General features: G+C 43.3%; 1 protein-coding gene across 1 annotated transcript in view; it reads left to right on the forward strand.

Annotated features, from left to right (window-relative positions):
• Positions 1-14,309, forward strand: part of LOC119382829 (serine/threonine-protein kinase DCLK1) — a 30,637-nt gene that overhangs the window by 4,203 nt on the left and 12,125 nt on the right. The window contains exons 3-9 of the mRNA XM_049412330.1: positions 1,096-1,353; positions 5,002-5,157; positions 6,013-6,109; positions 9,146-9,229; positions 12,609-12,685; positions 13,035-13,126; positions 13,242-13,299. Of these exons, the coding sequence (XP_049268287.1) occupies positions 1,096-1,353; positions 5,002-5,157; positions 6,013-6,109; positions 9,146-9,229; positions 12,609-12,685; positions 13,035-13,126; positions 13,242-13,299 (822 nt within the window). The remainder of the gene's footprint in view (positions 1-1,095; positions 1,354-5,001; positions 5,158-6,012; positions 6,110-9,145; positions 9,230-12,608; positions 12,686-13,034; positions 13,127-13,241; positions 13,300-14,309) is intronic.

The following is a 14,309-nucleotide window of genomic DNA, read 5'->3' on the forward strand; positions in this document are numbered from 1 at the left end:
TTGGCTCTGTTTAATTGTTTACTAGTAAAGCATCATGGCATTGCATTCAGAAGCAAGTTGTGACGAGGCAGTTTTGCAAAGTCTTTCTGTGTAAAAATTGGCCAGGTACAGGACACTGTGAAATCTACCATTAACCTGGTGACATTGGTGTTGCAATTCTTGGCTGTGAAATTCAAGAAGTTGAAGTTATGAAAGAACGAGCTATGAGGGGCTCATTTTTTTTTCACTAGACAACCAAATTAATACAACAGACAATTAACCAAGGAAAGCGTAGGGGACATCATTTGTTGCTGTTTTAACTGGTACGTATGACATAAATTGAAAGAAATTAAAGTGGGCGAAAGAGCGCCCTTTTCGTTGATGGGATCCGAATCCACAACCTCCAAATGTGCCCGGTGTTCCACCAATTGCACTGCGATAGAAGGAGTTTCCCCATCCACTTTGTTTGGTATTTCTGTGTGTCTAAACCCTGGGAGTGTTATCCAGCACCACTCGTAGCCAAGCTGGTGAGTGTGGAACACTCACCACCGTCAATGGCCCTGTATGCCGAATATCCTGAGATTTTTCCTAGTGTCCTCTGTTTAATTAAGGTGGGACTTAATTATTTAAGTTCTTGTCGGTTCCTGCGGCGGCAAGTTATCTTTTTGTCCACTTTACTTTCTTCACATTTATATCCTAAATACTACGAATAATGTCCCTTATACTTTCCTTCGCATTATTGTCTTTAATTGCCAAAGTAATATTTGGCACCCTGTTGCGCGCGCTAAACACTCAGCTTTTCAGCAAGACAAAAATGATCAAAATTGAATGTGTCAAAGCTGAGAAGAGCTTCTCAGAAGATTGTAACTTTATGAAAAAAAAAAAACAAGGAAAATAGCAATTAACAAAACACCATTGGTTGTTGATGCAATATAAAATGCTAATATGGTTAAAACAATGATCCAGCATGCATGAAAATTGGTGAGATTATGCACTGGTAGTGGCAATACCCAAAAGCAACATTTCTGAAAAATTTATTGTTTTGGTAAATTTTTTATCCCAAAAAACAGCTTCCCCCCTTAACCTTTTTTTGAAGTGTCCGATGGTCTGTTGCAGGGCGTCCGGTTCATATTTTCTGAAGATGGGCGCGAGAAGGTGTCCCAGCTGGAGAATTTGTGCGAGGGCTGTGTCTACGTGTGCTCCTCGACAGACCACTTCGTGCGGCTTCCGTACGGGCACCAGGAGCCACCTCGCCCCCACTGGACTCTGGGGCGCAGCACCCGAGGCATTCCGGGGACTCCATCCTCCTCACCCACCACGCATCACAACACCTTGCCCGCTCACCATGGCTTCGTACGGCCCAAGCTCATTACAGTGAGTGCGGATCATGGCTCCCAAGCACAGCGTTTGAACAAAGCCAAACGCTGAGCATAGAACTGGCCAGGGTGTCTGAAAGAAATGTTTTTCATTTCGGTTTTAGTTTCGTTCCACCGTGAAAAGTTCCGTTCCATTTCTGTTCCAGTACAAAAAAAAATGCTCCATAATGGTTCGTAACGGTCTTTATTTGTATGCAAAAATTTGAGGCTATAGTAACGACAAAAACATAGGATTTGTGGTATAGTTACTTGCGCTCCTCTTAAGAACTTGGGACAAGGGTAAAACACTCTTCCCACGTTCTTAAGGGGAGTGCAAGTAAGTGTACCACAAATTTCTGCCAACTACCGTATAAACGCGTGTAAGGGCCGCACTTTTTTTTCAAGAAATGAGGGCCAATTTTCAGGGTGCGGCCCATACACGCGACATTTTTTTTTTTAAAGTAAAAACGCACCAGTTGGCGAACGAAGAGCGTTTATTGCAGTATACGACATTTCTTGCGACATACGTGCTCAATCGTCGTCACTCGGCGAGTCCTCAGACTTGGAGTCCGAGATGAGATGGTGTGCTGCGAAGCGCCGTCACCCCACATGCAGTCATCTTCCGTGCCATCCAAGCTGTTAGATATCCCGGCGACTTTAAAACTTCGGGACACAATGTCCGTCGACACCGAGCTCCACGCAGATGGGATCCACTCAAGTACAGTCGCCAAGGCTAGTCCCTTCACACGCAGCATGTCCGTTGTGAGTGCAAGACCATCATTCCGCATTTCAGTCACATAGCGGAGCAAGTCTTCTTCCAAATCGGGAAACTTGCACTGCTCTCCTCGGAAAGCGCGCTTAGTGCTGTTGGTGTCTCGCAAGGCTTCTTTTTGAGCACACCAACGTCGAACACACTTCTCGTCAACGTCGTCAACGTCGAATTTTCTGCCGGCGGCACGTTTCCCATGCTCGAGAGCATACTCGATCACCTTCAACTTATAGCCGTGTAGCTATTCAGGTACTTGCCCATCTTGCCAAAACGTGAACGCCGAGTAGAAAACAAGCTAGCACGAAGGTCATCGAACAGTGCAGAAAACTACAGCAAACGGCTGGCTGAACTGCAAAAACCGAACAACGCGAACATTAACTCTATGACGCGAACGCCATGCCAAAGTTGGTGATGCTAATGCCGATATGAATAGCGCCAATCATAGAGTTTCCTACAATACTTACTAGAGGGAACTCTGGCGCTAGTGTCTATGGGAGCTGCAACGCATGACGCTTCAGCCAGCATGGGAATGATGGGTAGTACACAAATTTGTCTAAACCTCGTTCTTTCGGCTCCGTTTGGCTCCGCGTCGGCTGCATACGCTTTGTCGTAAAACGAAGTTGAGCAAAAGTCAGCAGTTCCACTTCACCACTTTAACTTTTTTAGGCTCACCAAATCAAACCTGGTCACGAAGTTCACAACGGTCCATTCTTTTATCCAAAACGAACGCCAAAACACAGCAATAAACAAAGCCACAAGTACGTTTGAAGCCGAAAGCACGAAGACTAGGCAAATTTGTGTACTACCCATCATTCCCATGGTAGCTGAACGATCGCAGCGCCAGAGTCCCCTCTAGTTAATTTTAGGAAACTCTATGGCGCCAATAGCGCGTTTGTATAGAGATGTGAGAAGCTAAAGATAAAATCCTGCTTTAACCTTTAGTTGGCGGGTCTATGAATACTAATAAAAAGTTAAAATTTTTAGCCCAATTCACGAACATCTTAACACGAATAAAATCCAAAAATATATATCTATATACTCCGGTGACGATGATGGTTGAGTTTCCTTGCGCCATCTATCGACTACGCCTAGAAGCTTACGCGCGCGCGCATTTTGAATATGTATTGGTTGAGGAAAGTGTGGGTGCGGCTCTTACGCGGATTTTTTTTTTTTTTTAGAATATGCACTTCAAAAAAACGGGGTGCGGCCCTTACACGGGTGCGGCCCTTACACGCGTTTATACGGTAGTGCAAACCAGTACCCTTCTAAGTTATAGTGCTTAACTTCTTCAAACGTGAATTGCGAATTTTCTGAGTAGGCTCAATGCTTTGTGTCAAGGAAGTGAACATTATCTCGGGAGCAGCCTGTCATCGAGTGTACTGTCTGATATGCAAGACAACTGTTCTGATAAAACAAACTTCAGCGCCGAGAATGCCCTCTTCACGCTGACCTGTGTGACAGGCACACGAAAGTGCACCTGCGTTAATATAAACAGCTCTGGCTGCCACTCTTTTCATTTTTCACAAACTTTTAACAGATGTTTACTTTGGAATTCCTGCCTGAGATAAGGGCTAATACTGTACCCTGAGATATGCATCATTGCTCACGTTGCATGACCTCGGTTGTTCTGGATTGCCAAGTTTTTCCGTGAACTGGAAAACGAAAAAAAAAATATTTCAGTTTCACTTCGGAATGAAATAACAGATAATGTTTCGGTTACGCTTTCGTTCCATTCAAAAATATTAGGATTTTTTTTTTTTTTTTTTGGTTGTCGTTCTGTTCTGATACACTGGAACTGGCTGACCTTGTCGGGACATTGTTTCTTGGTTAGTTAGAATGTGGAGTAGGTAGCACATCAAAAAGGCTGTTCAAGCCACACACGAGGGCTGTGATAGTTGTACAGTGCTCACGGTTTGAAATGTGAAAATTTGATGCATAAACTTTCATTTCCACCTTATTCACTTTGTGTCATGTTGGTGTAATTTTGACTCGAACACTTACACTGAAGCCAACATTACCTTTAGCGGCAAGATTTGTAGCAATATAATGCAGCTATTTCAAGCAGCTGTGCGTAGCAGTTGTTATACTGAATGTTTTGATGTCGCATGTCAACCTTAGAGCATTGTACATGGGTACAACAGTGAAAAGTTGGCTAATAGAAGACTATTGCTGGATTTTTTCTCCAGTATTTAGTATTGTTCAACTTTGACAACTTAATTTTTACTTTTTTTCAGCTGCTCAGAATATTTTTCAATTTTTAAACATGGCACTTCTCTAATTTTCTTTTTTTCTTATAGAAGCGTAAGAATTTTTCTAGTTCTCAAATGATCCATAGATGGTGCCCAAGTAGACTGCGCACTGTACCAATCCCCATCCAAAGAGAGGGAAGCCAGTTTTTCCTGCAGTCACGTAACCTCACTGTCTGGCTGCTCCACCGCAGAAAAGCTGGTGCCATCTCTCGAACTACGTCGACCTCACTGTGGCCTGCGCATAAAGAGAAGCCAGATTACAGGAGATGTGAGAGCCATCCAGGAAAGTCAACTTTTATGGAACGGGAAACTTGAGCATCTCAAGTCCAGTATCGTAAGAAAGTATAACTTGTCGTCACTCGGATGTTTAACTCGTTTTAAAAGCAGGCAGGTGACATAGTTTGGCCACAACGATTCTTCCTCCTTTCCCGTCACATTATGAGTCCTTCACGATAACACTTGAGTTGAGTATTCTGGGGTGCTAGATGTGTGTGAAGCTAGACAACAGCTCGGAGCAGTTGTACTGTCACTGTTGTATTAATGATTGGTGCGTGACTGTTGAGCTGCCCGTTTTCATCCCTTCTTGATTCAAATTTTTGCTGATAAGGTTTACACATTCCTTAAAAGCTTGCACGGGCATTATTTGCAGGTTATTCGCAATGGGGTGCGTCCAAGGAAAGCAGTAAGGGTGCTGCTGAATCATAAAACGGCCCGGTCATTTGAGCAGGTGCTCGACGATGTCACAAGAGTTATCAAGCTCGACTCTGGTGCCGTGCGCAAGGTGTTCACTCTTACAGGAAAACCGGTAAGTCCTTTTAATATCGTAGTCATGGCAAAAAGACGTGATATTCCGTGGTACTTGGCGTTGTCTGCTGGTTAGTTTTCATCATTGAAATTGCACTTGATATTTGTTGCCTCCAAGCGAAGCTCGTCCTTATGACATTGCTTTTTCGAGCAATGTATTCTGACCACTGCATGATGGCAGTTTCGTCCCAAAGTGAAATCATACTGGGAGCATTTTACGCAGTCCTGTTTATGTGTGCCTTGCTTGCAAAAGTCTGGAGCCTGCAAGTTCAGTCGTTTGAACACTATGCGTCATTGTGGAGATGTAGGTGCGATGAGATTCAACGCTTCGTGCACATTTATTGGATGCTGCATGCGACAGTGAATAGGTGGGAGGACATTGACCTCACTTTACTAGCAGTGAAATGCTACGTGCACGAATGAAAATGCGGTGTTCTTTGTGCATGCTACCAGAGTCCTCGTGTGATGAATAAACCTAAAACACTTGTTAGGAGGGGTGTAAATGAATAAGCAGTCACTCATGATAAAGTGTCAACAAGTTGTAAATTACATAAATGCATCTTGAAGATCTTGTGTCAGAGGAACTATGTCATGTCCCTCAACAGGTGCCATCAAGACTTGTCTGCTCTAGAAAGCAAAGAGCCCTGGAACCTTTTTGTTGTTGTTGTTGTTGTTGTTGTTGTTTTGGCCACTTTCAGACTTCATGCATTGGTGGTTGTTGGCAGAACATGATATGCAGCATTGTGTGCAAATGTATATCGTTCAGCCCGATGCTCTTTCTAAGTTATGTGCATAAGTGAAATTGGTGAATGATTTCTAATCCATGTCCTTACAGAAACCATATTACGCATTGCAGGTGACCACTTTGGCAGACTTCTTTGGTCCGGATGACATATTCATAGCGTACGGCCTCGAGAAATATTCACATGACGACTTTGACCTAGACTCTGAAGGTTGGCGCTCCTTCGGTTATTTCTGTTATCAATCTTGAAACACATTTCTGAAATTGCGGTGTGAGCCAAGCAGCTTTCTTTTATGGTGTATGCAGTATTACCCAGTTTACTATGCTCTCAGTATTGTTTCATTCTTCAGTTTAGAACATTTCCTGTATTGAGCTATATTGTGGCGTTAAGGACTTAAGGCACAGTGTTATAAAAATTAGTGCAGTTCGATATCTGCCAACTTGTGTTAATTTCAGGGTTCCTAGACACTTATGTACCTTGACTCCAGAATGGGACAAAATACGATAAGAAGCTGATCCCGTTGGTCATTATTTTGGAATTTCTTTTCTTTACCGGTGTGATTGGTATGTTACCAGTAAAAGCAACCTATTTATCTGTAGCACACTATGAGAATTACTAGAAGTCTGAGCTGAAGAAACTTGCATGTTTCTGTTTGTTAGCGTTTAAATTAGGGGTGTGCGAATATCAAATTTTTCGAATACGAATCGAATACGAATATCCACCTTCGAATATCGAATCGAATATCAAATATCAAAGGAAAAATGCCTCCACAGTAACAATATTTTATTTAACATGTAGCTATTTAAAAAAAAAAAAAAACATTAACAGCCTGACTGGCAACATAACATACACTGCTATCTCCAGAACACCATGTCCAGGCTAGCACAATGCACATCACAACACAAGCAAGTATCACGGCACAATGAAAGTAATGACTACATGTGATCATGAAGAAATATGAGTTGCTCCACATGATCAGGCAGCAGGCGCTCCCTTCTAACAGAGACAACCCCCCCCCCCCCCCCACCCCCCACCCTTGCCACTGAAAAGGCACACTCGCTTGGAACAGAAGTGGCTGGTATAGGGAGGTACATGGGGCAAAGCTTTGCCAGACTGGGGTATCTGAAGGTGCCTACAGTCCGCCACCAGTCACATGGGTCACTGTCCTTCTTCAGAAGTGGTCCCGCATAGTGAACGAGTGGTAGTGCGGCACGTTACGGCCGCATAATATTGAAAATGTATGGTTACATGATCGCCAACAGCGCTGCACGTCGGAGATGCACCAGCAATAAGTCATACGTATTGGGGAGCTCGTCGCAGGCAGATATCGTGCCTCCGTGTACTCCTTTCCCTAGTTTTGGCTGTGCTGCACGCCAAAGAACACACTAGACGCTTCTGGAACCCGGGAGCAAAGAAGTATAAGCGTGCACCGACGAGGAGGAGAGTCGGTCGGTCCAGAGATGAAGTTATGTTGAGTGTGGTTCGGCCAGCCAAAGAAGACGTGTTTATGATGGTGTGCGGTCATATCGCTCCTCTCGGCAACGTTTTTAGCTATACGAACGCAGCAGAAATGTGGAAGACGAGTTATTTTATGCATGATAATCGAATCACATATTCGAATTTTTCGAATATTCGAAGTTATCGAATATTCGAAACTTTTCGAGTACACGATTTTCGAATCGAATACGAATATTTCGAATGTAATATTCGACGAATATTCGAAACTTTCGAACATTCACACACCCCTAGTTTAAATGTACGTGTGGGCAAACTGCTTGCACATTTAATAGAGTGAAGCTTCACTTGAACGAACTTCAAGGGACACCAACAAAAAGTTAGTTAAAGTGAAAGTTCGCCGAACTGAAATAGCATTTGTTCCAACTTGTCATCAGGTTTACTTTACTGAAATATCCAGTGCACAGTCTCTTGCGTGCAGGCCCGAGCTGCGCACTTTCTGATGCGGCTGCGATTGCTTGACGCTGGCTCTTACCCCCTTAAGTGCCAATTAAATTAAGAAGAACTGTTCGATAATTATCACGTGAAATGCTTCAGTAACATGTTCAAAACAGAAAAATAATTGCGAAAACATTTTATGACTGATAAAAAAGCTTTATTCGTCATATTTCGGACAGTTTTGTAATACCCAGGTGCATAGCCAGAAACTTTTTTCCCGGGGAAGGGGGAGGGGAGTGTCCAGCCCCTGGCCCTCCCCATCCCCTTGGCTGTGGGCCTGGTAATACCCCATACCTGGGGCACTTGATGTGTATTCCGATTGAAATTTATGCAACTCCAAAAAGTAAGCATTCCATTTGACTTCCTGTGGACAAAATCTGCTATTCCTTGATTAGTTCAATACAAACTAGGTGAGGCTACCATCCTTGTGGTAGCGTTGAAAGCACAGCACTGCACCATATTCGTTTATAACATGCGGGAAATGCAAGGCGCAAATTTCGCTGTTTAGTGTGCAGACTCATTCAATAAAAGCGCCAATCACGGAACCCATGCTGCCGTCTATGTTTTAAATAGGAAAACACCATTTGACAAGCTGGGCTCGTCAAAAGCCTCTTGAAACATTGCCGAAGAGGCATGACGAGCACAGATCGTCATAAGCAAAAAAGTGACGTTTGCTCATGACGAGCTTAGGGGTTAATTGTCGACAATGATGATACCGGGATCCCAAATGCCTTCGCAACATTCGCAATGTCAACTTGACGGTGCCCGGTGTCCAGCCTATGCAAAACATCCAGTTTTTCGTCTAGAGACAGGTGCTTCCGTTTCGCACTCATAACGATAATGAGCATGCGGTTGCAGGGCTAAGGCTGCAGATGCCACTGCAGCTGTGGCTCTGCTTGGTTACAAAAATACATAGCCAGATAAACCATTTCAAAGCTGGATTGGTCTGACTGCTCGTCACGTGGTATGACGCGCCATTATCAGTGTAAAATAATGGCCTCCGCGATGGGCGCCAGTCGCGGAACTTATTGCGAAGACCACGGCAAAGCTATGCTACAGAAAGTGCGCTTGTACTTGTGATCAATATGACATGGGAGGCATTGAATGGTGTCACAAAATATGTTCGTAGAACTGAAATGCACTCTGCACTGTAGTTTGTTAAACAGAAATGCGTTAGCATTGGGTCCAATGGCACTTCGGTGGGGGATTTAAAAAAACGTTCGTACAACTGAATAGTTTGTTTAACTGACGTTGTTTCAAGCGGTATTTTTCTGTATTTTGTTGTTTTCGCAGAGTGTAAGCATCTCAATGGCGCTATGCGGATGCGCCGAGAACAGCGTTTTTCATGCGGCCGACCAATGTCCCCCATTTCAGACGGTAAGCTGTCATCTAATTTGGTTCTTATGGCGCTCAGTGCTAGTTTGTTTTTTAAAGAGGCACTAAAGACTCTAGTTGTGATTTATTGATAAATCAGTAAAAATATAAGAATGGTTCATTTTGCCTTAAGAGGAGGCTCCGTAAGCCAGTCAAGGCACAAAAATGAGAAAATAAGCAAGTTTCCATTCTTCTGCATGATTTCGTGAATTGTGGCATTGTCTGCTTTAGTGTAGTTTACTGTTTTATAGCGAATGTTTGTAAGTTTACATTGTATCTTGAAATTTTGCAGAGGATTCGCAAGATGTTTAAAAGTAAGGCATTACCCTCTAATGCCAAGAAAGCGGTCTATACTTTCTTTTTCTCCCTCTCTCTGGTGGACTTATTAGGCAGTTGGAAGGACACTTCCTGCTAGAGGGTTTCCACAAATGTTGCTTGAAAGAAAAATCTGAAAATTCTACAGGAAACATTCGCAGCCACATTTTATAGAAAGTTCTATATGGCACAACTTGTTGCCACAAATCTGTTCCACAATGCTTCACACACACTTAGCCTATCTCAAAGTGCAATTTTGTTGGATCTTTTTGCATCAAACGTGGCTTCAGAATGTCTAAGAAAGCTTTGAAAAAGATCATCTTAGCAACATAATGGAATAATTTATTTTGTAATTTTTGTATGTTGTGAATAAGTGTGAGCTCTGCAGAATGAGTGTAGTACAGAAACGGACACAATACATTTGGTGTGTCACTGCTATACGTTGGACGGGATAATTGAAAGTGAAGAACATTTAAGTTTTTTTTTCTTGCTTTTTGAGCCACAGAAAGCCATCCAAGTTGGTCTGTAGTTTCTGAAGTATAGCAAGAAAAACATTCTTCTTTCTACGATGTACCTATCGGGCCGTAGTAAAAATTCCCATTAAAGGGGCCCTCTAACACTCTTCAACCCCCCATTTTTTACTCGTGGATTGCGTAGACTGAAGTACGGACGAACTAGTGCAGCAAGAACGGCAGTGATAGCGGCACGCAGTACGAAGTTATTCAATTTAGAAAATTCAAAATACAAGAAAAAAATGCCTGCCCTCAACTCGATTTTCGCGGGGTCACGTGACCACATTTCACTCTCTGCTGTGACGTCGGATGGCGCTCCAATGAAATGGGCTGAAAGCTCTTACGTAGGGGAAGCTCGCACACCATTGTTGCTTCTCCTTTCCAACGTATTGTTGACGTCGTTGCCATAGTAACAAACGTGGTTCCTCCTGACTTGTCAGAGATTGAGCGGGCGCTACTGCTTCGTAGCGAGGCTGGGGAGGCTTTGTCTGCTGTTCCTTACAACGACATTCCATGTCATTCCCTCTTCTCATTCTGAGAAGGGAATTTGTGGAGCGGCATGGGCGGTTAAACACGGTCGCCCCTACGCGGGTTGTTCGGTGAGCAACTCGACGAGTTACAAGTGTGCAGCGACAACAATTCAACGAAGAGGATTACTTGCACCGTTTCAACAATCATGAACCTACCGCACATGCGGAAAGAGGCAGCTCGCAAACGTACAGACGCAAAAAGAAGGAAGAGGGGCAAGCGTTTCATATGGACATCCGACCGGCGCAGGCAAAAAAAAGAAAAAAGAAAAGAAAGCCAGAGCAACCAGAGGCGAAATGGCAACCGGCGCCTCTGTCGTACTTTGTGGTTGTAGTGATATTTTTTGTTGCCACGGCGGCTATTTGGAGTTCATTGAAAAAGCACAGAAAAGAAAAACGAAACACAATAGTAATCTCAACTTTGATGCAACGCCGTTATTACTTCTAACGTTACATTTATCCAATCATAGGCCAGCGCCCATCTTCGTCATTTCCGCCCGCAATAGTTCTGGCAAGCGCCACTACGCGCTGATGCGGTCAGCAGCGATGTAGCGACTTCAACGCGTGATTAAAATACTAAATAATTTGATATCGGTGCTTAAACTTATGCTAAAATTATCCCCAGCCATCAGTCTACGCAACCCGCAAGTAAAAAATGGGGGTTGAATAGTGTTGGAGGGCCCCTTTAAAGTATACTTCTACAAATGTGACATGCAGTAATCTGGAATTTTTATCAGAGAATGTTTGTGAGCATGTATTGTAGGAAAAGCCATGCCTGTGGATGCTGTGTGCGAAAAAATTCACCCGTCTAAGGGTTAAAAATAGAGCTGTGCGACTAGCAAAACTTTGGGTGCGAAGCGAATTCGAATAATAAAGATTGAGTGCGAATCGAATCGAATAATTTTCGAATAATTTTCGAACATTTTTCGAATACTTCGAAGTGAAACTACAGAAAAAAGTTGCAAAGAATCCCTAAGTATGTTCTTATGAGATAGCAACATGAAAGTGTTTCTTTTTGCTGGGTTGATGAAGCGCTGGCGGGGTGGTGTTTCATAGTTGTCTTATCGAGAATGAGTCAATCTAGAGGCCGAATGGCATTTATGTACATGATTTGGTGCAACCAAAGTGTTGCCGACAACACTTTACACGTGATAGGCAAAGATGCCATTTTCTCAGCCTCTCCTCTTCTTTCAACTTCTGTGGAAGCCCAACTGATGTGGCAGACAAGGGTGTGCCCCCTTCAAGTCCGGAGTTCCAAATCTGCCTACAACGTCGATATAAAGAACATCTGAAATTTTGGATGCTAAAAAGCTTCGGCGTCCGATTTTTTGGACTTCCTTCCCAAATTTCAGGTCCAAAACAGCATTAATTGAGCCCCCACCTCTGCCACATCTTTCATCTCCATGTTGGAACCGGCGTTTTCTTGAGTTAGTACATTTGTGACCGTAGCAGAGCTTGAAAGGCAGCTTTGCCGCAATACCGGGTGTGATGAGGTGAAGCATATTGAAAATCTAGGAACCACTTCCAGTCGGACGTTGACGGTCTCTTGGCCAAGTTCGACCATAACGGAGCTTGAAAGGCAGCTTTGCCACAATACGAGGGTGTGATGAGGTGAAGCATATTAAAAATCTAGGGACCACTTCCAATCGGACGTTGACTGTCTCTTGGCCAAGTTCAACCATAACGGAGCTTGAAAGGCAGCTTTGCCACAATACGGGGGTGTGATGAGGTGAAGCATATTGAAAATCTCGAGACCACTTTCAATCGGACGTTGACTGTATTTGTCTTTGGGAAGTTCGAATAGTAAAATTCTAGTGCGAATCGAATCGAATAGCAAACACTATTTGAAAAATATTTGAAATTTTGAATATTCGCACACCCCTAGTTAAAAACTAGACATGATTGCGTACTTATTCAGTCATCCAGTTTTGCCTGTTCTTTGCTAATGTCAGACCCGATTGTTTTTACCGGGATAGCCACATTGACCAATCACTGATGCATTTTCTTTTCTTCTCTTTATGTTTCCAGTGTCTTCGAACCTGAGTTTTCAGAGTTCTCACTCCATTTCACCCAAGGCATCCAAAAAGCTCAATTTTACAAATCATGTAAGTGGTGTTGTTTATGGTCAACAGTAAGGCGAGGAGAGGGGATGATTTTGTGTGTTTAGTGAATTGTGAAACTCTCAGCGTAGGGATGTTCGTTTCATTCTCTTTTGGAAGAACACGGTGTCTGCCAACTCAACAAACACACACACAGAAAAAAGGGATGCCTCTAAATGCAGAATTACTTTTCTCAGTATTCCCATCATCACTGGTGTCAGCCGCTCAGAGTTTGAACAACAAGAGAGGAATAGAAGGAATCGGTATAAAAGAAGCTTTTTGAAATACTGCCACTGTACTAAAAATTTGGATTGGTAGCCCAACTGAGCACTGCCTTTCTTCCATGGCTCTGAAGGTGGTTCTACCAGAGACAGTTGGACGGCTGTACTCTGTGAGGGAAATGCTGGGTGACGGCAACTTTGCACGAGTCTACCAGTGCGTTTCCAGGTGACTACGCTTTTATTCATTCTAGTGCCCGACTGCCTGATTTCGATTCAGATTCAACTGAGGTTCTCTGGTTGATGCATTTAACTAACAGCTGCTTTTGTTTCCCTTGCTGTAGGGAGTCTGGTGTTGAGTACGCACTGAAAATCATCGACAAGGACAAATGCAGAGGCAAGGCAAGTGTTTATGCTGACAATATTTTGGTGGGAAGGTAAAAACTAAAATATGCTTTGGTGATGCTCCATTGCCTTATGTGCTTGTGGGACATGCACTGCAACAGCATGGGAGCTCAAAAAAACAATTGTAGCAAAAGCTTAGGTGGCTACATAACAACAGGAAAATTTGGTGGAAACTTGCTTGTGAGCCTCAACCGTCGATTGTGGTTGTGCGGCTCATTTAGTTCAAAGGAGCTGCTACCATGTGACAGGGTCACCTTTACAGCACTCTTTGCCCCTTCCAGAAAAAAAATTTTTTTCCGGGTGTATCCAGAGTGCAAGCAAATAAAAGACGGGGAAGCTGTATGAGGGAGTTCTTTCCCTCTTTGGAGTCATACGGGTCTGGTGTGCCACTGGCCAAAATCTAACTAGAAGTACTGTACACATCCAGGGAAGTTCCTTCGCTTCCCGCCATGGTATCTTAGTAGCTAAGGTTCTATGCTACTAAACTTGAGGATGCGGGTGTGATCCACAGCCATTGTGGCCGCATTTCGAAGGATGCAAAATGTAAAACCACCCATATGCTTTGATTTAGGTACACTTTGGGGTGCCCCAGGCATTAAAAAATTAATCCGTAGTATCCCACCACTCACTACAGTGTGCCTCGTAGTCACATAGTAATTTTATCACCCGGTATCCGAGAATTTAATCATATGATTTTTAATTTCTGTGCTATGCCCAAGTGTTTCCAAGCACTTTGCTACACTTAACTCTTTGAAGGTCGATAAATGGAGATAAATTCTAAAAAAAAACTTATACGACTGATAAAAAATTATGGATTGAAATAAACGTCTGTGTAGTTTACAGACGTACAAAAATAAGTGCACGAAGTGGCGTTAAGTTGAAACACAGGGAAGAAAAACCACTTTCGATCCAGTCAGCATTGTCTTGCCACACACGTTTTTGAGATATCACTCACTCATCAACATCTGAGTCTTAACTCATAAGTAACTCCTCGTATGACGGGCTGA

The sequence above is a fragment of the Rhipicephalus sanguineus genome, chromosome 2, assembly GCF_013339695.2.
Source record: "Rhipicephalus sanguineus isolate Rsan-2018 chromosome 2, BIME_Rsan_1.4, whole genome shotgun sequence".
Lineage (NCBI taxonomy): Eukaryota > Metazoa > Arthropoda > Arachnida > Ixodida > Ixodidae > Rhipicephalus > Rhipicephalus sanguineus.